Source organism: Sander lucioperca, chromosome 17 (assembly GCF_008315115.2).
Source record: "Sander lucioperca isolate FBNREF2018 chromosome 17, SLUC_FBN_1.2, whole genome shotgun sequence".
NCBI lineage: Eukaryota > Metazoa > Chordata > Actinopteri > Perciformes > Percidae > Sander > Sander lucioperca.
This window is the reverse complement of record NC_050189.1, coordinates 23,237,079-23,259,718: the sequence shown is the minus strand read 5'-3', so window position 1 is coordinate 23,259,718 and position 22,640 is coordinate 23,237,079. Positions and strand designations below refer to the sequence as shown.

The 22,640-nt window shown below is 39.6% G+C and overlaps 1 protein-coding gene across 7 annotated transcripts in view; it reads right to left on the bottom strand.

The window, feature by feature from the left end:
* LOC116039889 (multiple PDZ domain protein) overlaps nucleotides 1-22,640 on the bottom strand; it is a 52,843-nt gene that overhangs the window by 15,678 nt on the left and 14,525 nt on the right. For 4 of the 7 annotated variants that reach the window (XM_035993701.1, XM_035993702.1, XM_035993705.1 and 1 more), the window contains exons 12-27: nucleotides 20,914-21,000; nucleotides 20,506-20,585; nucleotides 20,135-20,281; nucleotides 19,629-19,799; nucleotides 18,754-18,933; nucleotides 18,216-18,425; nucleotides 16,959-17,117; nucleotides 16,555-16,707; nucleotides 9,483-9,827; nucleotides 9,081-9,192; nucleotides 7,963-8,161; nucleotides 7,220-7,261; nucleotides 5,780-5,881; nucleotides 4,962-5,042; nucleotides 4,542-4,719; nucleotides 4,203-4,313 (exon numbers count right to left, since the gene is read on the bottom strand). In XM_035993701.1, the coding sequence (XP_035849594.1) occupies nucleotides 4,203-4,313; nucleotides 4,542-4,719; nucleotides 4,962-5,042; nucleotides 5,780-5,881; nucleotides 7,220-7,261; nucleotides 7,963-8,161; nucleotides 9,081-9,192; nucleotides 9,483-9,827; nucleotides 16,555-16,707; nucleotides 16,959-17,117; nucleotides 18,216-18,425; nucleotides 18,754-18,933; nucleotides 19,629-19,799; nucleotides 20,135-20,281; nucleotides 20,506-20,585; nucleotides 20,914-21,000 (2,357 nt within the window). The remainder of the gene's footprint in view (nucleotides 1-4,202; nucleotides 4,314-4,541; nucleotides 4,720-4,961; nucleotides 5,043-5,779; nucleotides 5,882-7,219; nucleotides 7,262-7,962; nucleotides 8,162-9,080; nucleotides 9,193-9,482; nucleotides 9,828-16,554; nucleotides 16,708-16,958; nucleotides 17,118-18,215; nucleotides 18,426-18,753; nucleotides 18,934-19,628; nucleotides 19,800-20,134; nucleotides 20,282-20,505; nucleotides 20,586-20,913; nucleotides 21,001-22,640) is intronic. The other 3 variants (XM_035993703.1, XM_035993706.1, XM_035993707.1) reach the window with 3 other exon arrangements.

The window sequence follows — 22,640 nt, the reverse complement described above, 5'->3', positions numbered from 1 at the left end:
TTTAAATGAATTTGCGTCGCCACGTATGGGGAGCAAATTCATAATATTCACTTCAGTGGGACCATACAGTATAAGATACTGACTCATATTGTAATCCCATAAATATTAATAACATTCATATATAAAGTCATAAGTGTTCTGAACGACTGATACCAGGACCATATGCCGTATCAGGAAAAGCCATCTGTTAAGAAATGGCACTACTGAAGAAAAATCCACATCTCTTAAATAAAGAAAAACTTTCACTTGTTTTCTTCAGCGAACTTGAAGCTTGGCAAAATCAGACTCTCATTACGCCAAAACACTGATGAAAGCTATTCCAGCACCACATGTCGATCCAAGCTTGACCATTTCTCCTCCTGATTGAGCTTAAAAGGTTTTATCCAGAAAGTCTGACATTTTGAAAAAAGATTTTGCGGTTTACATTTCTTCACATAATAGTATTTGTGTTGAGTGCCTACTGACTTATCAAGTTGTCGTCTTTACATTGGCACTGAGACGCTTGGGACAACGTTTGAGGGATAAGTGGGAGAAATTGGGCCTCCAAAGCTGGGGACAGGAGGAAAATAAAATGCACTTATAGCAAAAGCCTCTACTATGATTGTGTTTGATACAACAGACAGACGCAGCAAAGCACTGTAGAAGAGATATAAATAAGGCAACATATGCTAACAGATAGGGAAAAAATATAGATTCAAAATAGGCATACACACATGTATATACAGAAGTAAGTTTAAGGGTTATAAGTTTAGGATAATAATTTTCATGTCTGACAGCAGAGGTTCACCATAAAGGAAAATAAGTTTGTTTTTTCAGAACAATACAAATTTGAATCGCTATCTTGACACTAAATGAAATTATGTGGTAAACTTGCATGCACACTGAAACCAAATAATTTCTAATGTTTATTGCATGACTCCACACAAAGACTTGCAGTCTTTCTTTCATTTTCTTCTTTACTCATACCATGCAATTGTTAACACAATTCTAACAAGTCAAAGCAGTACATGTCAAGTGAAATACACCAATACAAAAGCAGGCAGACACAGACATGGGGTAGCTTTCTAACCTGAGGGAGGGCAGGTGCTAAGTAGGTTTGATTAGTGCAGCAAAGGCTCGACCCGCGGTGGCTATTAAGCTGCAGAAAGGGCAGCGGCGGCCTCTAAAAGCAACACACAGGGCCGACAAGCTGACAACATGACAAATATGTATTATGACGGCCAAGCCTTTCTGACAAATTTGAATCAGAGGCCATCCGGGAGGAAAAAAAACGGGAGTGTGTGGAAGACAGAGGCACCTCAGGTTTTATTTAAATGAGTAACCATTAAAGTTAGCGGCTTCCTTGAGGACAGCCATTCCTTTACGTCAAAAAAGAAAATCAGAGCAAAGCCTCTTTCTCTGAAATACTTTAACAAAATGTTTCAAAGATTCCTCCAGGCTACCTTGAGATTATTCACTGCTTACAAGAGAAGGATTTGAAACTTAAAGAGAGACAGCATAGACATGCTATTATACTCTCTAGGTGGATCCCAGTGGCTGCATTTAAAAACGGCTTTACTGACCTGCACTATCTGCCTACAGGTAGCCTATCATCCAATCAAAATAATATATTTCAAACAGTCCATTGTTGTGAATTCAGTGGAGCTGCAACTATATAGACTTTATAGTAAATTGAAAAATGTCTTTTTCCTGAATTTGTTGGGTCAAAGCATGTTTTGACGGCCGCCTAGCCACACAGGTATGAATGATTTCTTTTTTGGCTTTTCTATTGTTTACTTGATAAGTTCCTTTATAAGATATAGCAATGCAATTTCAATAACCCCCATGCTGAAACTGCATTAAGAATCTAGTTTGAATGTGTATTGAATGTCAGCATTACACACCTTCAGCACAGAGGTTTTATTAAAATACTTGCTATTGCCAGTGACAAAATAAATTTACCATTTTGATTAAAAACATAATTGTGGTTCATTTGATTGTCATGGTTAGATCACTTTGTGATAAAAAATAGAATAGGATGTCTGCATATTAAAATAAACCCTGTTTCTTTTTTCTCCCAGAAGAAACCTCCAATTCTAGTTTGTCTTTATTTCCATCAATACACATTATGTGTATATCAAAGTCAAATATGCAGTAAAAAGAAAGACTCTGCTAACAGTGTGAGAGACGGAAAGAAAGAGGAGGCAGGAGAGATAATGCAACAAAGATGAACTGTGATGGATAGCTGATGCAACATAAATGAGAGCGATTACCTGACATGTGTGGTGTGGCATGCATGTGTGGTGTTTCTCTACAGCAGGCGATGGAGCTGGCTTATATATTGACTCAGGCTGAGAAAGCAGTGCGGAGTAACATGCAGATTTGAGGCAACTCATAATGTAGCAAGGTTAAAAATGAAGGATAAACACTTAAAATAAAGGTATTAACACCTTTAAAGGAATTGTTTCACATTTTGGGAAATATAGTTACTTGCTTTCTTGCTGCGAATTACATGAGATGCCATTCTGATGTCTGTGTGCTAAATATGAAGCTACAGCCAGCAGACAGTTGGCTTAACTTATCATAAAGACTGGAAACAGGGGGAAATGGCAAATGTTAGCCTGACTCTGTCCAAAGGTTGTGTAAATTAGTTATCTTTAGAGATGCTGGTAGGCCAATTTTGCCTCCAAGCTTGCTGTTAACCCAGTTTCCAGTCTTTGTGCTAAGAGTCTGCAGGCTGTAACTTTAGCTACATATTTAGCTAGCAGACAGATGAGAGTGGTGTCAATCTTCTCATCCAACTTCCAGCCAAAAAGTGACTAAGCATATTTCCCAAAATGTTGAACTATTGCTTCAAGGGTAAGATATGAAGCTATTCTCTTGCACTATAGATTGTTATATATAATGATTGCATTGAAGGACAATTCCGGCGCAAAACGAACCTAGGGGTTATTAACAGGTGTGTACCCACTCTGTTGCTCTCTGGGACATGTTTTCATGCTAATGTGTATATGCTGTACACTTACAAAGTTCTCAATGCTTCGGTTAACATTTAGGGACCCTCATTATGCTACCGTTGAAGTTTGGTGATATTTTGAGCCTTTTTAGTGATATAAATAGCGATTTGTTTTAACGTTCCCTGTGCCCCGAATACTAGCGTTGTAAGCTAATCAGCGGTCCGCGCTAGCGTCTTTCAAGCTCCAAACTCATTCGATTAGCATAAAAACATGTCCCAGAGAGCGACAGAGTGGGTACACATCTGTTAATAACCCCTAGTTTCGTTTTGCGCCGGAATTGTCCTTTAACTAATTATTTGTCCACTTAGGAGAGTGGACCAAAAGCTGTAAACCTATCACTGAACTTTTATTTTATACACATCTACACATGGCAACATTAGCATTCATTTTTTTCTGTCACTTGGCAAATGCAAGTCCAATATTCACTCTCCTGAGGGAAATATCTGGCTGCTAATTTAAGCTAGCTGGTAAATACTCAATTGTTGTTACCAGCTAGTTGCTAACGTTGTCGGTCTGCTGTTTGGTGCTGGGCATTTTAGCATACACTGGGTTTTAGGGCTTTTTCACTCAAAACCGCTGCCTGCTATGTCCAAAAAGAATGTTAAGAGAGTAACACCCTCTGTTATTAAAAAAATATTCATTATAGCTGCTTTAAGATCTTTTTTTCAAGTCACTACAGTTGAGTATGATTCTCCATTAACATGAATTATTGCCCCCTCTATGTGTGCCACAGCACATTATGAGTTGCTACAAGGCTTTTAATGAGTAACCAGAATGTTTAGGAAAGTAATTGGGAATATCTCATAGATGACACTCAAAGTGATTGACTGTGAGAGATTTGACACTGGAGCCAAACCAGTTGCAGTCCCAGCAGGAAACTACTTAGTCATGCTTTAGAAGCCTGAGGGCACTTTCAAACAACAAACAATGTTGTTGATATGGTGATTTTCAATGAGTGTCGCAGTTAAAGGTTAAAGCTTGCTAATATATTTAATATGCCACACAGGGTTTGTTGTTGCTCTCATGAAATATTTCAAAATGGCTTTCTTTCAACAATCAAAAGCAAACCTGATACTTCAGGAGTTGTTGTAGTTTTTGAAAATGCCCTGACATGAGATTGTCCATGAAAATGGGAAATTAAATTGTGACCTTTTAGATTATGAGGTAGTTACTAGCAATTGGTTTGACACTATTATACAGACTTACCCTGGGCCTGTGGATAATGCTCTGCACCAAGAAAGAGACAGTGTTGCCTGCCCTGCGAATGGCCTCCACTGCCTCCTCATGACTGGCATCTCTTAGATCTGCTCCATCCACCTGACAAAAAATATCAGGGTAATGACTCTGTCAGGTACCCACAATCTCCACTCCACATGAGGATTTCAAACTCTCCTAAGGGTTTTTTGGTTCACTCGAATTACTGCACCTAAATAAAATAACACTGGATGAAGTAATAAGTCCAAAAGCCTTCTGATTGATTAAAATCTTCAAAAAAACGGTCAAAAACAACCTTTATTTAGCCTGTGACCTGAAATATTTCTTTACCTCTACGATTCTGTCTCCAGTCTTTAGGGTCCCATTCTGTCCAGCAGGACTGTCCTCCAGGATGTGCTTGATAAAAATGCCTCTCATCACCTCACCATTGTTCAGCCGGCTGCCCATCCCTCGGCCCCCGACGATACTGATACCCAGGGACTTGCCTGGCGCTCGAAAGAGCTCCACCCTGAGGAAGGTACACATGCTAGATTTGAACATTTATCCCTTCAAAGCTGTGACTCTGCTACTGATTTGATAGAGTAACCTTAATTGTATGCTAGACAGAAAAAAAGATTTTTTCCAAAGTTTCTTTGTGTGTCAATGCTTCAAGCTTGTGCCATCATTCTGTTGTATAAGTTATCCAAACCGTATCTGTCATGGTCATGTTCACAAAATCAGATTAGATGCGTAAATTCAGTGTGTACTCACTTTCTAGGTTGGTTCCAGTTGCTGTAAGAGGCGCTCTCCTCTCCCTCTCCATCTTCCCGTTCAGGGAGGTTAGGAATATCTCTAAATAGACAAAAGTGGAAGGAAAGAGTTTGTTAAAATTCTGAAACCTATTATCAGAAGTCCATTGAAGCTCTAGGGACAAAAAAACCCTCTGATATGTTTTGTTATATAACCTGTGGAGTTTCTGACCACTAGTAGTGCTATGTATCAATTTTGTTACGAGTGGGTCCCGGTTTTGTTTTTGAAGTGTATCAATGTGCTAAATAAGACTGCTGGGTAGCAGCATGGATAGCAGCATAGCTTAACATGCTTGTTAGAGCTCATGGGTTCCACCATAGACTGTAAAAAAAAAAAAAATGGTCGTAGCAGCAGTGATGTCACCCATTGGTTTTTGGACTACCGTTGAGTTTGGCAGTTGCCGTCTCGGTTTCTTGAAACTAGACATGACAATTTTAGGACAAGAGGGCGGAGCTGGGGAGGAGAACGTGGCCAAACCAGTCTTGATTATGGTTTCGATGGCTAAAGAGGCAAAGTTGGTGATTTTCAACCGGCGGAGATTTACCGGCTGGTAAACTATTTATTTAAAAAAACAATGGGACCATAATTTACAAACTGAACATCATGCTGTATTGAAGAAGACTTGAAACTAGCAGGTAATAAATCAAGTGAGAAGTAGAACATTTTCCCATAGACTTCTATGCAAGCCAACTTCGTTTTTCAACAGAGCACATTTTAAGTACCTGTTTCTAAGTGTAATCATAAGACACACATTACTGGGGTAGACAATGAGAACATACTTTGGATCTGGGACTGGAGCTGGTTCAGAAAAGAGATCATCTTTAGCCTGCTCTAGGCTGGTCTTGTACTCCTCCAGATACTCTGCTGGAACATATGTAATGCTGAAAACACACACACACACACACACACACACACACACACACACACACACACACAAGCACAGACAAACACATGCACACAAATAAGTCAAACATTTCTTGCAGCAAACAACTTGGCATCCCCCATTTTTAGACACTCCATTATCTCCTTAGTGGCAATTATGCCTCTGTTCACTATGAACTCACATGGTAATTTAACAAAAAATAGAGAAGAGCTGGCATTCAAGCGCAATCAGGCACTAAAACTGCCCCTTTTTTAACTGAACAAAGGAGCTTCTTTCAAATCTGCATATTTACATTCAGAAACTTTTTTTTCTCAACTCCAGCAAATATACCTGTAAGAAAAAGAGCAGTAACACTGAACTGTCTATTTCTTAAAATCATTCTCTCTATAAGCAGCCCAAAGTGAGATGCAATGACTTCTATATAGGCCCATGACATCTGACTATTCAAAACAGATACCTTTTTATAAATGTCTGAGCAAATCGTCTTCTATCACCTACTGTGTGACAAATCTCCAGGACGTATCCGTCAATAATTCATGAGCAGGTTACTAATTTATGTTAAGAAATGAACCAAATGCTAGCTGACAAAATCTGACACCCACTCAAAAGTCCCATTTCCAAACAATTCAGAGTGAAGTTGTTTCCGAAGGGCACATTAACACATTTAAGTGAAGCTGACAGATCTTCAACAGATGGGTTGATTAGGTTTTTAAACATGATGGCATGCAGACAGATTGGGAAATGAATCCTAGTAAAATAATGAAATGGATGAGTCATTTGAGAGCATCACAGCATGCAGTGAGAGATGACGTGGAGCTTAAATACCAATGGTTAATAATAAAACAGGGAGTTTAAAAAAAAGTGGGTTAAACAATGGTAGAAAAATATCCAGAGAACACAGTGGTAATAACTGAAAGAAACGAAAGAAAATGAGTTTATGCAGCAAGTTAAGTAAGTAAGTGATGCAGTCAATTAAGATTTATCCAGCTAGTGTTTTGACGATGTGTTAAGATGTGTGCACTGACACTATTTATGTTTTGTTGAGACAAATGTCAAATGTTAGTTAATACATAGTGCAGTGTCCCAGCATAATTAAAATATTAATTAAAAACCACATCTTCACCAATTAAATTCCAAAACATTTAACCATTTATATTTTGTTGTTTTCATTGTTTTTGACACTCCGCTAAATGAAACTTTCTGAATGAAAATGACTTTCTATTTCTGTGTCTGGATAAAGCTTTTTAACAGACTGCAATGAAGCCTGACAGCAGATGGAGAGAATGAGAGGAAGGAAACCAAAAATGCCACCAGCGTGGAAGTTAGTCATACTCACACATAAAATGGGCACAGATCTTCCTCAGGTGCACAAGCAGATCTAGAATGTGAAGAGTTGGCTTTTATGCACCGGAGCTGACAAACTGCCAAGTTTTTTAGCTTGTGAAACACCACAACCAATTTTCTTGTGGAACGGTAACTCCTTTAATGCAACATATGACTTTTGCAGGAACAACAAAGTCTAGTTATGTAAGAGGATTTACTTTTTCTTATTTTGCTCTTAGAATCACTGAATGCCACTTTTGACTGCATTCCCAGCACTGTTTGGAAAAGCTTTCAAAGTTTACTAAAGTTGCAACTTAAACATACCTCTTTTACATCAACCAGTTTATAGAAACAAATAATGAAGTGCATAATCAAACACAAATATTAAATGCTTAAAAGTAAATATTTGATACACACATTAATTACATCAACATATATTGTTTGTAAGGGGATCAGTTACTGACTGATAAGTTTCAAACATTTTAGATATTTCCTTATTTAAATCACAATTATATTGTATCTATGTTGTGCCCTCCCACTATTCATTTAGCCCAAAAAAAGTTTTTGTTATAAAAATATTTTACCAAGCAAAGTAGTAGGGATAAAATGCTTGGTATTGGTTCTAAAACTTCATATTGGTACTTGTATTGAACAATTCCAACAATTGCATTTGTGGCACAATCAACTACTTCCTTTGCAGAGTTTCAATAATATGTGTAAACGTGTGGCCACTGCTGTCTAATCATAGTCTCTTACCCCATGTCTGGTCCAATGAGAGAGTGTCGTCTGAGCATGCCGCGAGCCTGAGCATTGGTCAGGTTGGCTGTAAGCTCTCCGTTTATGGCGAGGATGAGATCGCCAACGCCCAGCCGTCCGTCTCTGCTAATGGAGCCACCGTTGATAATACTGCGAATCAGCATTCCCAAACCATCTTTCAAGGCGCTCACGGTCATCCCTTTGAGGTAGATTATAAGAAACTGTTAAACACTAAGTTTGTATGTTGATCTGAATTGATAACAAATAGTTTAAAGCTCTAACATTGAAGAGCAATCACTGAAAACTGAACTCCTTGAGTAAAGATCAAAACCTCAATGCCACCAAGAAACATTTTCAGGACTAACTCCATTTTAAATGAAAAAGTCCCCTAATATAGAAAACTATATAGTTTCATTGATAATTTTTACTTAAAATAAATCGGATTCATGGCAGTGGTATCAGTTCTGAAAAATAGAAAAACTCACATCCCAGCTAAGTATCCTAGAAACTGTCAGAGTATTCACACACTTGGTTTGTCATTCTCAACGGAGTTACTTCAGAGTGTGGATTTGGAGACAAGGTTATCTTAAACTTTTAAACTCTTTACTTTTAGCGCAGTGTACAGGGGTTCTAACATCAGTATGTTCTATTTAAGAGTGGATTTTGGTTTCATATTCAGTGTGGGAAAAAGATAAAAAATACAAAACCCAAATGTATTTTGTAAAACATTTTGAATTGAGCATGAAATAGAAACAATCTAAGAGTACTAAAAAGCAAAACGAGGTACTGTTTTCAATGAGGCACTGAGGATAAACAGTGTCTTCATAACACCTATTTGTTTCAGAAGCTGAAACTTAGTGTTCTCTGAGCCAGTAGCAGCCCCGTGGGTAGGTTTTGAAATGCAAATACCCCGTATAGCAAAGAAATTACCCTTTCAGACTGACAAACCGCCAACAATCTTTTCTATCATTTTGCTTCAAATCTGGCATTCATGAAAAATGCCACAAAAGTAAAAGACCAATACTTTCAGTCCTGCAATCTCATTTACACTTATGTGAAGAATAAGGAGAAAATAAACAAAAGAACAAATTAAAGAATGTGAAAAAAGTAACACAAACCAAGGCTGGAGTTGCCCTTGACGACTGTGATAGTCCTTTCAAAATTGCTCCCTGAGGTCAGTACTTCTTCGTCACCGTCTTCTGCTGATTCTTTCACACCAGCCTCCTCGTCCTTGAGGGTCATAATTCAACACACTTATTCATGAAAGTAAATGAAAATATTAGGCCATACAAAATAGGAGTCTTAAGAGACGAGATATGTGCAGCCAATTGGCTGTAGAAATGAATTGAAGGCAAAAAAAACATAGAACTTCTATTTACTTTTTATAATGCACCTCAACATATCTGTGATGTTCACGACATGCCATCAGAATATTCATTGCTCATCTTATTTTTTCCTACAAACTTATTATATGGTAAATCCTCCAAATCTATAGTTTGTAATTAGATAGATTAATTTACCTTAATGAACATCTTTATATCTTTAATGTCTTCAAAAGCCATGGGTGGCTCCTTCTGATAGGGAAGCGACTCCAGAGGTTCATCTGGGACAGACGATCTGATCCCTATTTCAGCAAACGGGCTGTATGAGTTTGAGCACTCCACAGGTTCTTCTTTGGTCGAGTGAAGTGCCAGAAACTGATCAGAACTGCTTAGTATGGCATTAAAAGTCGGGACATGACCTCTCAAACTCGGAGGAGAGAAAGAGGCGGACTTCTCCGGGGAGAACGCTTGAGTGTTGTCTGCAAGGCCAGATGGTGTTGCAAAGCAGGGATGCTCATCCAACAAGTCCAGGCGAGCTGTCAGCTAGGGCAAAAGAAAGTACAGCAGCAGAATGAACGTTCCACTCTGATAGTTAGACACTTGCCCAACAGGGGCAATTTGTCTTGCTCAGTCGCTATCCCACCCTCCTTGTAATGAGCCATAGAAAAGCCATCAGTGGCCAATAGAGAGCAACAGGAACTACTGGTGATCTTGAGCTTGCCATGCAAAAAATTTTAGTTTTATTGTAACAGCATTTAAGACTTTATTAGAACCAGACTGAGTAGTGATGAATCTCAATAAGCACTTCCCTCAGGGAGCCAGAACAGAAGTATAAATCTTTAGAAAAAAGATAAAATATGCAAATATGTATTATAGACCCAACAACTTCCACGCTGGTCATCGGAAGCTCCATGGTCAGGGACCTCTACATTCCCCCTACACCTAGTGGTCCGTCCAAGGTCTACTGCTTCCCTGGTGCCAAGGTCCGTGACATCCAGCACAAACTTCCCAGCATCCTCGCCTGCCACGCTAAGGTCGACAACATCATCGTGCATGTGGGCACAAACGACATCAGAGAGAGACGGTCGACAGCACTTCGAAAAGACTTCACCACTCTCATCACCACCCTGATGGGCACAGGAAAACGGATCGTCATTTCTGGGCCTCTACCTACCTACAGAAAGGGTGCTGAAAGATGGTCCAGACTGTTCGGGCTCCACACCTGGCTGAAACCCCACTGCGCTTCCCTGGGCATTCCCTATGTCGACAACTTCAACTTGTTCTGGGAGAGGCCCAGCCTGCTGAAACATGATGGTCTCCACCCAAACCGACATGGAGCCAGGCTGCTATCTGACAACATAACGACCACACTGAAAGTTAAGTATTGACATTCTGTTGAAAATATCACAGATTCATGCCCCCCAGGTATTGATCCTAATGGCACTTTACAAGTGAATGAATCTGAAAATGTTTTCTGCAGGGTAAAATGTAATACTAGTACTATTCCAGTTATAATCAACAATAGACCATACAAAGTGTTGAATCCCCTAAGTAATAAGGAGTTGACTGCAAACATAGTCAATTTAGCATCCAGTTCACGTCAGCCACAGGTAACCAAAAAAGGGGCAATACTTAACAACCTAATTGGAATTACAACTACCACTGCAATGATAGAACAGGATAGGAAAATTAGATGCGGTCTACTAAATATCAGATCTCTGTCTTCTAAAGCAATACTAGTAAACGAATTGATATCCGATAATCAAATTGATCTATTCTGTCTAACTGAAACCTGGCTGGGCCATGAAGATTATGTCAGTCTAAATGAAGCCACTCCTCCCACTCATATTAATACTCAAATTCCTAGAGGCTCAGGCCGAGGAGGGGGAGTTGCAGCCATATTTGACTCTAACCTGTTAATTAATCCTAAACCTAAACTAAATTATAACTCTTTTGAAAATCTCGTTCTTAACCTTCAGCATCCAACATGGAAAACAGTACAGCCAATTATATTTGTTGTTGTCTACCGAGCACCAGGTCCATATTGTGAATTTTTATCGGAATTCTCAGAGTTTTTATCATGTGTAGTCCTAAAATCAGACAAAGTACTTATTGTAGGTGATTTTAATATCCATGTGGACGTTGACAGCAATAGCCTTAGTACTGCTTTCAACTCACTACTAGATTCAATTGGTTTCAGTCAGAGTGTGCACGAGGCCACGCACTGTTTTAACCACACCCTCGACCTTGTGCTGGCATATGGCATCAAAATTGAAGACGTAATAGTATTCCCGCAAAATCCTTTATTATCAGACCACTTCTTAATAACTTTCGAATTCTTACTACCCGATTATACGAAATTAGATAAAAGCTTCTACGCTAGAAGCCTATCTGACAGTGCTATAGCTAAATTTAAGGAAGATATTCCAACAGCACTAAACTCATTAACGTGCCGTAATATAACAGAGGATCTTTATGTAAACTTTAGTCCCTCTCAAATTGATCATTTCGTAGACGATGCTACGGCCTGCCTACGGACGACTTTAGACTCTGTTGCTCCCCTTAAAAGAAGACGATGAAGCAAAGGAAACTAGCACCTTGGTATAACTCCCAAACTCGTAAATTAAAGCAAATCTCGCGCAAACTTGAAAGTAAATGGCGTTCCACCAAACTGGAAGAATCTCGTTTAGACTGGCAAGACAGTCTGAAAACCTCTAGGAAGACCCTAAGAAAGGCCAGATCAGACTACTATTCATCACTAATAGAAGAAAATAAGAACAACCCAAGGTTTCTTTTCAGCACTGTAGCCAGGCTGACAGATAGCCACAGCTCTACTGAGCCATCTATTCCTATAGCTCTGAGTAGTGATGACTTCATGAGTTTCTTTAACGATAAAATTATAACAATTAGAGATACTATTCATCACCTCTTTCCCCCAACCTCTAATGGGTCACCTTTAACTGACAGACTGCTAGAAAGAACGACTAGACCTGACATATACTTAGATTGCTTTTATCCTATAAACCCTCAACAATTAATGCTAAAGGTCTCTTCAGCTAAGCCATCTACCTGTCTCTTGGACCCCATCCCAACGAAGCTACTTAAAGAAGCGTTACCCGTGGTTAACACTTCATTGCTAGATATGATAAATATGTCTTTATTGACAGGTTATGTACCGCAGTCATTTAAAGTAGCTGTGATAAAACCTCTACTGAAAAAACCCACCCTCAATCCTGAGGTCTTAGCCAACTATAGACCTATATCTAACCTTCCCTTTCTCTCCAAGATCCTTGAGAAAGTAGTCGCTAACCAGTTATGTGATTTTCTACATAGCAATAGCTTATTTGAGGACTTTCAGTCAGGATTTAGAAAGCATCATAGCACAGAGACGGCACTGGTGAAAATCACTAACGATCTTCTAACTGCATCAGACAAAGGACTTGTCTCCGTACTTGTCTTATTAGATCTTAGTGCTGCATTCGATACTATTGACCATACCATCCTCTTACAGAGATTGGAACATTTAGTTGGCATTAAAGGAATCGCACTAAACTGGTTTAAGTCCTACTTCTCTGATCGATCGCAATTTGTTAATGTTAACAATAAACCCTCCAATTACGCTAAAATTAACCATGGCGTTCCTCAAGGCTCAGTGCTTGGACCAATTCTATTCTCCTTATATATGCTTCCTCTAGGCAATATTATTAGGAAACACTCAATTAACTTTCACTGTTATGCGGATGACACCCAATTATATCTGTCAATCAAGCCAGACGAAACCAGCCAGCTAGCTAAACTTCAAGCTTGCATTAAAGATATAAAATCATGGATGGCCTACAATTTCCTGATGTTAAACTCAAACAAAACCGAAGTTATTGTCCTGGTGCTCCAAACCCCTACGAACCTCATTAGCCGAAGATATAATTACTCTGGATGGCATTGCCCTGGCCTCAAGTACTACTGTCAGAAATCTAGGAGTTATTTTTGATCAGGATCTATCCTTTAACGCCCATCTAAAACACACCTCTAGAACAGCCTTTTTTCACCTTCGTAACATTGCTAAAATTAGGAACATCCTGTCTCAAAACGATGCAGAAAAACTAGTCCATGCATTCGTTACTTCCAGGCTGGACTACTGTAATTCCTTATTATCAGGATGCTCAAATAAGTCCGTTAGGACTCTCCAGCTGATCCAGAATGCTGCAGCGCGTGTTCTGACAAGAACTAAGAAAAGAGATCATATTTCTCCTGTATTAGCTTCTCTCCATTGGCTTCCTGTAAAATCCAGGATTGAATTTAAAATCCTTCTTCTGACCTATAAAGCTCTAAATGGTCAAGCTCCTTCATATCTTGAGGACCTCTTAGTACCTTATTGTCCCACTAGAGCACTACGCTCCCAGAATGCAGAGTTACTTGTGGTTCCTAGAGTCTCTAAAAGTAGAATGGGAGGCAGAGCCTTCAGCTATCAGGCTCCTCTCCTGTGGAACCAGCTCCCAATCTGGGTTCGGGGGGCAGACACCGTCGCTACATTTAAGACTAAACTGAAAACTCTCCTCTTTGATAAAGCTTATAGTTAGGGAGTGAGGAGTTGCAGTGAACGCCTAGACCGGCGGGGCAGGGTATATAGCTGCAGACACAGCACCCCTGCTTTTCTCTGCTTCTCTTTACAGTCATCAGATTTACCTATCGTATAATCAATAATATAGTGCCTCTCCTAGTTATGCTGTTATAATTCTAGACTGCCGAGGAAGTTCCTTCTTATGACACGCTCTTTTCTTTTGTTTCCTTTTATGCACATCATGTCTCAGAAGTGCTTGTTACTCACCTAGCTCTGGGGAGTTTACTCCCCGGAGTCCTTATGTTTCTTCTTCACCCAGAACATCGCCTCGGATTAGGGCGACACCAAGACCTGGGTCTTGGGTGCAGCTGTGGCTATGGACCTGCTACACCCTGCTACGCTCTGCGATTCCCTGCAATGCCCGACTACGTCCTGCTGCGTCCACCGCGTCCACCCATGCTCTGCTGTGCCACGCTACATCCTGTACCGTCATAACCCCAACCGTCAGACACCGCCCACCAAGAGTCTGGGTCTGCCGAGGTTTCTTCCTAAAAGGGAGTTTTTCCTCGCCACTGTCGCAATAGCCACTGCTAATGCTTGCTCTTGGGGGAACTATTGGAATTGTTGGGGCTTTATAGAGTGTGGTCTAGACCTACTCTATCTGTAAAGTGTCTCGAGATAACTCTTGTTATGATTTGATACTATAAATAAAATTGAATTGAATTGAATTGAATGTATTACAAGTGGGGCTCAATAAGCAGACATGAGAACAAGCAATAGGAGATTTCATTTTAATAAAGTAGTGCTATAAATTTGGGGTGAACTGGGCTGTAAAAGTATTCCTATATTGCAATTATAAAAAATAGAAAAGACATTTACAGGCAACAGTGAAAACTGTATAGTTTTTAGCCAAAAGTTTTGGAATTGCTGTATTATCATATAGTGTCTATAGTATAGTTTACATATTTACATGTAATGAGTCAATTTATGGTATGCAGAGATTACTAGAGAGGAGGGTGATACAAATACATTTTTGCAAATATCTAAGGGCAGAATAAGTCAGACATCTCTAAAAATATATCATTATAAAAACAATTAAAACATCAAACTTTGACTGTCATGCTCCAGGCATACCCAGATAAAGCTGAGGATGCCAATAAATTTATGATTTTCTAAATCACTTTTTAAAATGAATCTATTTCACAGCAAGAAATAATATTGGTTTGGTCTGTTAAATTATTCAAATTGGTTGCATTATTTTAAATATAGGAAGAGAAAAGACTAGAGTACTTTAAAAAATACTTTAAATATAGTTGTCTATGGTCTTGGACAGAACAACTAATGCATGTGGACATGAATGACACTCTTCAAAGCTAGACACCAGAAAAGCAAGAAGTACAATTGCAATCTATCAGTGCACTCATGAGAAAAAGAGCTGTCACTGTTTTATTGACAGTGGCTTGGAGGCTGACTTTGTGGACTCCTCTGATCTTTAACGCCCAGTTGACCTTTACATGTATGGGCCAGAAAGAAAAAAACATTCATATTCCTAAAAAAATATCACCTTAGATAGTGTCAGCAAGTGTGAAAAAAGCTGTTCCACCATTTACTGTCACTGAAGAAGATCTGAGCTTTATCAACAGACTTGTTGCCTCTCTCTCAAGCTTTAGGGAAGAACACATTTCATCATCACAAGAAGACCGAGCTGTCTGACCTCATACAAACATTTGAAATCTGTTTTGTGAAATCCCCCAGTAATATAAAATTCCCCATGTTGTCCTGGCCCATAACTGTCCCTCTAGGCTCCCTTATTATAGTATACATTTCTGAGGAAAGCCTACAAATAAGTTCAGCTGTGACCTTTGGAGAAACAGTTTGTGTGCCCCTTGCTCTTCTTTGTTTATTTTCCTTATAATTTAATATCCATTTGGGGACTTGCTGCTCTTGTGCACCCAGAGCAACAGAAGCAGCCACAGCTACAGCCCTCACATAACAAAAAAGTCAATAATGTTGTTACTGCCTTAACAAACAAAACAAAAAACATTTCTCATGATATTTTGGCTCTTCATCTTCAAAAAAAAACACAAACCGAGAATAATGACTACATGCTGCGTAGCTCATTGTAACAAAGGGCAGTAACTATTGCAGTAGTCTCACATTGCCAGACCATCCTCTACAGCGCTGCGGAAGAGGATCTGGCTAGTCCACACAGCATTCCGGGATGGGAGAAAACCGTGCTCTGGTTTATTGGCATTTCTTTAAACCAATCACAATCGTCATGGACGGCACTAAGCACCGGGCAGAGGCATGGCCTCTGCAAAATAGCCTCGGGGAAGGAACTTGTTTTGGTGGAACATGTGTACGTTCAAAAGTTGTTTTAGTCGTACAACAGAAAACTCAGATTGGACAGATAGTCTAGCTAGCTGTCTGGATTTACCCTGCAGAGATCTGAGGAGCAGTTAACCATAGGCCTCATAAATCGACCGGAGTTTAAAATTCCAACACAAAGAAAGAGGAAAGTAACGGGCATCCAGCCGAAGAGAGTGAAATCCGGCGGAATTTCCGGCGGCAACGTAGGAATCGCAGAAGTGGAGCGTCGTGGATACAGACTACTATTGCAGTAACATCTAATGAAATAAGGGAATAATTTCAAGTTGTGCTTTTGGTTTCAGTAGTGGATTTCCTCTGCCGTGCTGTCTAACGGATGCTTACCTTGGGCGTAGATGCGTGCAGGTAATCCAGGTCTGCGCTACAGCTGCTACCATGAAGAGCAATCATGGATGCCTGGAAAGTGTCGTCCTCCATCCCAGAGTAAGTGTGATCTAACACCTTTTCATCAGACAGATCCGCTTCGCTGGTGTCAATCTGTGATAATGAATGGAAGTAGTGTAACCAACTGACACAAAACTGGCCTTTAGTATTAATCAATTTGGTGAACTATCCAATCACATTGAACTACAAAAAATACAGCTGAGCTAACATACAGTAAACACACAAACACACCTCTCTTGGTAAAAAATTAGGCTGGAGCAAATATCACATGTTGAGTACAATTTGTTTTCCATTTTTCAGGATGTTCTGATTAATTTATCAGTTTTTCCCAAAAGCTAACTAACCAATGCAGGCTCTGCTCGGTATACGATGCCCTCAGTCAGTCCTTCTTCCTCTCCTTCTTCAACCAAAATATTGTTGAAGTCAAATGAATGGATGATGGATGATGAAGTAATTTCCTGCTCACCATATGGGTGTGGAGAGTGGGAATATCCACATATTGCCTAGGAAAGTGGAGAAATTCTTTCAGTGTCTCCAGTTTCATGTAATTTGATTTTTGATTTTTTTTTTTTTTTATTGTTACCAAATCAAGTACAAATAAATTACTATGGAATCAAAAAAAATGTTAGAAGTTAAGATTTTCCAATGCTAATTATAGTTAAATATTGATCTTGGTGCACAAGCGTTCAAGCATAGAAATTGCTCAAAACTGCACATCATTCATGACTCTCTTTGAATTATATGAACAGAAAAGCTCAAGAACATTTCATATGTATTCTTTCGTAATAGCTCTTGATATCGATTTTGTTGTCGCATGCAGCCTAGACAGAACCAGAAAACCAAGAAGGCATACTGGAGGATTACACTTGTCAGACTCAATTTTGAGAGGCAATACAACAAAATACCCCTCAGAAGTACATTCCACGTCCTGCAGGAGAGTTGGACAACTCCACAGAGGCTTCCTACAGCTCTGTAATCCAGCTAACCTTGGCCGCTCAGAGGTCTCACTGTGTAATCCAACGGCAGATTCAATACAAGAGAAATGCAGCACTGAGGCAGAAAGAATGCAAGTGGTTTTGCAGAGAGAAACATCCCATACAAAGAGTGCAGGTGCCTGGTACGACGAACATGCCGTTGGACGGACCCAATATTTTGACAGGTGCCCCAATGTGTTTAAATGTACAAGAGGGTCTGTGCTCTTGGAAAATTCAATAACATAATACATGACACAAAGGGCGCAGGCCATTTTAAGCTGGTTGCCTCCTCTGAATGAAACAGTGGGTGGAATGCTAAACCTTGCAGCCAACCTCCACTCTATTTTCTGCATGAAATATTCAAGCCCTTGTAAGCTGAACCCTCATGACTGGATACAAAGGCACATGATATAAAGACAACCTGACTCACAACCTCACACACATGCAGTGATAAATCCCTGACATGCTGAACAAATTTGACAAAAAGCAATATGTTTAAAAACTCTTAGTAACCCCAACAGATATGGATACACTTGTCCCTTTATCCCCCGACACACAAGTCATATTTTACCTTCAATTTTCAAACATGTTTAAAGCAAAGAAAAAAGAAACAATACTAATGCTTACAGGCAGTGGTTTGGCAACTCCTATCTGGACCTTGCCAAGGCCGGCTCCCTTCAGGGCCTGGACAGCATCCTCCAGACTGGCGTTCTCCAGGTTGGTAGTGTTAACATACATGAGTCGGTCTCCTGGCAACAGTCTGCCATCCTGCTCGGCCACACCGCAGGGAACAAGAGAGCGAATCACAATCACCGTCTTGGCGGGGTCCAGTGGGTCCTGTGGCGGAGCCAGTCCAGAAAGGTTCAGTGACAAGAGGTCAACAGGGAAACTATCACAGCCTTAAACTTACATGGAAATCACAGGAAAATTAATGTATTTGGTTAGCATTATACATGATGTCCTTTTTTCCCAGAGGAAATACTTGTATGAAGCAATTCAATGTGGATGAAAAAAAGACAATACTCCAAAATATCAAACATTTCATCCTACTGCTCCACACACGTGATAGAAAAATACAACATCTATAAAAGTAAAAATACGGTCTAAAATAATAACAATAACCCAATTTTTTATAAAACCTATAAGTCACAGGAAGATTTCCCACCTGGTAGTCCAGAATGCTGAATCCCAATCCCCCTTCGCCCTTTTCAAGCTCGATATTCTGGATCTCCAACTCCCACATAGCCAAAGGAGATCCTATCGCCTCCTGTGTCACATTATCCGCTGCCGCTGCATTCACTTCTGAGTCTTCAGCAACCACAACACTGCTCAGGTCTATTTGTTTCTGCAGAGGAAAAGCCCCAAATCTCTACGTAACAGCTTCCTCACTTTTACTCCCAACCCCATAGGCTGCTACCCGCTAGCCGTGTTTCTGGCAGCAGATAAAAGGGAAATATCTTTGGGATGCTAGGGCCTTAGTACATTATCACAGATAAAGCTGGAGAGATGAAAACCCCTTCCCCAAAGGGAAGCTGCTTTTGATGTCTCATATCTCTAGCAAATGTTGTTGTTGGCTGCTGCTGAGGTATTACTAGAATTGGTTCTAATAAACTTTCAGCCTCCCCTGCTTATTGCTTAGTCTTAATCTATCATGGTTGACAATGTGGGAAGCCAATGGAGCGATTGACAGCTCGGGCTAAACTAATAACAGTTGATGGGTTAAAGGAGGAGGAGAACTTTAGGAGTATTTCTCTCCAATCATATCTCCATAGCTCACATGCAGAGACAGGGACATATTTTTCATGATGCATTACTGCATGTCGAGGTGATGCAAGGAGTTTCCATCTCGTATATGCATCAGCTGCTTCAAAAAGCTGCATGTTTTTAGCCTTGAGAAAGCAAAGATTCCATCATGTTTTACAAGGTTTTTACTCCTAAACCTAACAATACTTGACAAATATCGAGGAGTTATGAAAGTTGAAAAATGTAAATTTTAAGAACAATACATATGAGTAAATTTGTGATGGTTCAGCACAGTACCTTTAATATAGACGTTTTGGACAAAGTCTCTGATTCTGGTTGGACAGCATCCATAACAGTCTGCAGGTAAGGGGCGGGCCTACAGCATGTCATGTATACACAGAGTGGAAGCTCCTTCAAGATCCTGACTACTTCCTTGTGGGTTTCACCAATCAGGGATATACCATTGACCTAAGAAAGGAGAGGTCAGAATTAGCTTCATTCAAAACTAAATGCAGTAGCTAAGATTTAAAGCAGCATTATTTGATTTTGTTTTCTTATGTTGGGTGACAGAACAAATTTCAACTTGTTGTAGCAAACATGTTAGGAAACAGTTGCCTATTTACACATCCACCAGACACAGAGCAACATTAGCATTCATGTGGACTCGTGTCTCTGGCCACCTTTTAGCTCTGGTATGTGAATACAGTATATCAAAATAACTTGTTCATTACTGCTCCATAAACAAACTAGCTTTAAATACACGTAGGTAGTTAAGCCTCTGCAAATATTAACGGACCACACACCTCAAGCAGTTCATCTCCACTGAACAGCTTGCCACAGCGACCTACGGGTCCCTCAGGTAGGACAGAGCGGATGTAATGATGCCCACTGTTGGCTTCTAAACTGATGCCCAGGCCGCTGTTCTCACTAAACTTCTCCACCTGAGCCACCTGTTACGGAAACAAGAAATCACATCTCAGTTAGCATGGTAGTAATTCACTTTAAATCTATTAGTGACTCAGTCCCTTTTGTTTGCCAACTAAGGTCATTCTTCCTTTTAAGATACCAGTTTTGAGTTATTTACCATTATAAGTCAATTCAAGCAGGAACAAAGTTCTGGTAAATATAATTTGATGCATGAGAGAAAGGAATTGACTTTGAAAAAGAAACTTACAACAACTTCATTACTTGGACCCAGAATCTCGAGCCACTTCTTCATTAGTTCTTCCTCTTCAAAGGGTGTTAACTTTATCCCTTGATGAACACAATACAAAAGTATTAATATACAAGACAACATTTAAGGGAAATTGTGATAAATCATTCACAGCCAGCAATGCAACATACATTTCTAACTATTTGCAAGGTACTAATGTTTTCTTTAAGATCAGACCCTCTTTAAAAAAAAAAATCTTTATCTTTGCTTATTAAAAATCTTCTGCGAAACTACCCAACACCCATCTCAGTATTTCCTCAGCGTGTGTGTCGCTAGTCGGTGTGTTACTGACAACAATAACCCCTTATCTGTCAGATGTGTGGCCATTATCTCTGCTGGTGCACTTAGAGAAGAACCCCAGGCTCGTACCATGTGTGTCTTCTGTTAGCTGATCCGTTGCTGGGCTGACATCAGATCCTCCACTCTTTGTCTGGAGTGGCTTTTCATCTGTGGTGACTATAAACACACAATGAAGAGTGAGACAGACCAAAGCAGGCAGCGTCACAGACACATGACAGTGTAGGCACCCAGCCACTGGAAAAAGTCATCTACTTTCCACTAGCAGCACACCCACAGACAAAAAAACACAAACATATACCAATGCTGAATTTTTTTGAAATAGTGTCTTTTTATTTTATTTGACACACTACTACTTCACTCTTCAAAAATAGTTTGAGCATTTCCTACTCTTTAATAATGACCCTCACTTTAGAAGAGGGACCCACCTATCTAATTTCCTTATTGGCCTGAAAAAGGATATACATACATGCCCTTGATGATGTTATCCATAATGACAGACTTAAACATTCCACGACTGCAAATATCTGTTTAATGACCCTGGTACTTTTTTACGACTTAATACCACTGTTTATGTCTTTGGAGTTCCACAGGGCACTGAAGTCACCCATGAAATTACTACCCATGCGCCCAGGCAAGCCATGGTCAACGCTGTACATCAGCACCTTTTAAGTGCTAACATAAAACTAATACTAGCTAGTCTGGTATGTGAAAAGGAGCTTAATAACCTTAACACTGACTTGACAACAATTTAAGTGAGTAGTTAATTTTCTTTTGTTAATCCCAACCATTATATGGCCTATTACAACTTGTAAATCAAACCTATGATCTTATGCCCAGTAAGTTAGCTAAAATATATTCTTACTCGGCAAACTCGTGTTTTTAACAAGGGAGCTCTAGGGACATAACCTCATATAATATGGGGATGCACTGATGTAGTCCTTTTTTTATCTGTAAATACTCAGAAGTGCAAACTAAACTGTTTTTAACAAGTTGCAAAGCAGCCAAGAAAATCCTCTGTCTGACGAGCGCCTGCTGCTAGTTTTCCTGCAGGTTTTTTGGGCTAGAACTTCCTGTTGCCAGATCGAATCACTTTCAAGCTCCATCTATCACTATTGACAACTTTTGCAAGTTGCTTTTCTTGCTTCTGTACTAGCCTGGAGGTCCTATCGGGACAGCTGGGGACAAGAATCTTTCTGTTTACTCTCTGTCTATCTTGTTTTGATGTTAACATTTTAAAACTGCAAAAAGTAATTGCAAAATTATTATAGGTACTTGCACACACATGCAGACCTCAGCTGTAACCCAACTGTCAATGTCTTAGATGATGTTGGGCATCATATGCTGATTCATTACTGGATATATTAGGGTCTAAACAACATGATAGAAAGAGTTGTGGGTTATTTCTTTAGAAATGTGGTTGTTGGGTCAGTCCACCCAGTGCATTATTCTGCCAGTGCAATACAATAATGAATGAGAAGGGTAGGACTTGACAGAAATTGTTTCACAAAGTGTTTACATGACTTTTCCATGTATTTTTCATGTCTGAGAAAATAATTTTGTCCTATTGGCCTCTCAGTGATTATTAATAAGTGCATTTCTCTGTCTTTTTAGGTGAAGATGGCCAGTAATGTGGGCGTACTCATTCTATTACTGGTATTGTATATGGAACCCTCTAAGAGGAAAATGTAATTCATTTTTCAGTATTAAGCAAAGTGTTAAACGGGGTAAAATGTACGCAAACTATTAACAAATAAATCCTTCAGTAGCAGAATAAAGACACCGGCTACATATTAAAT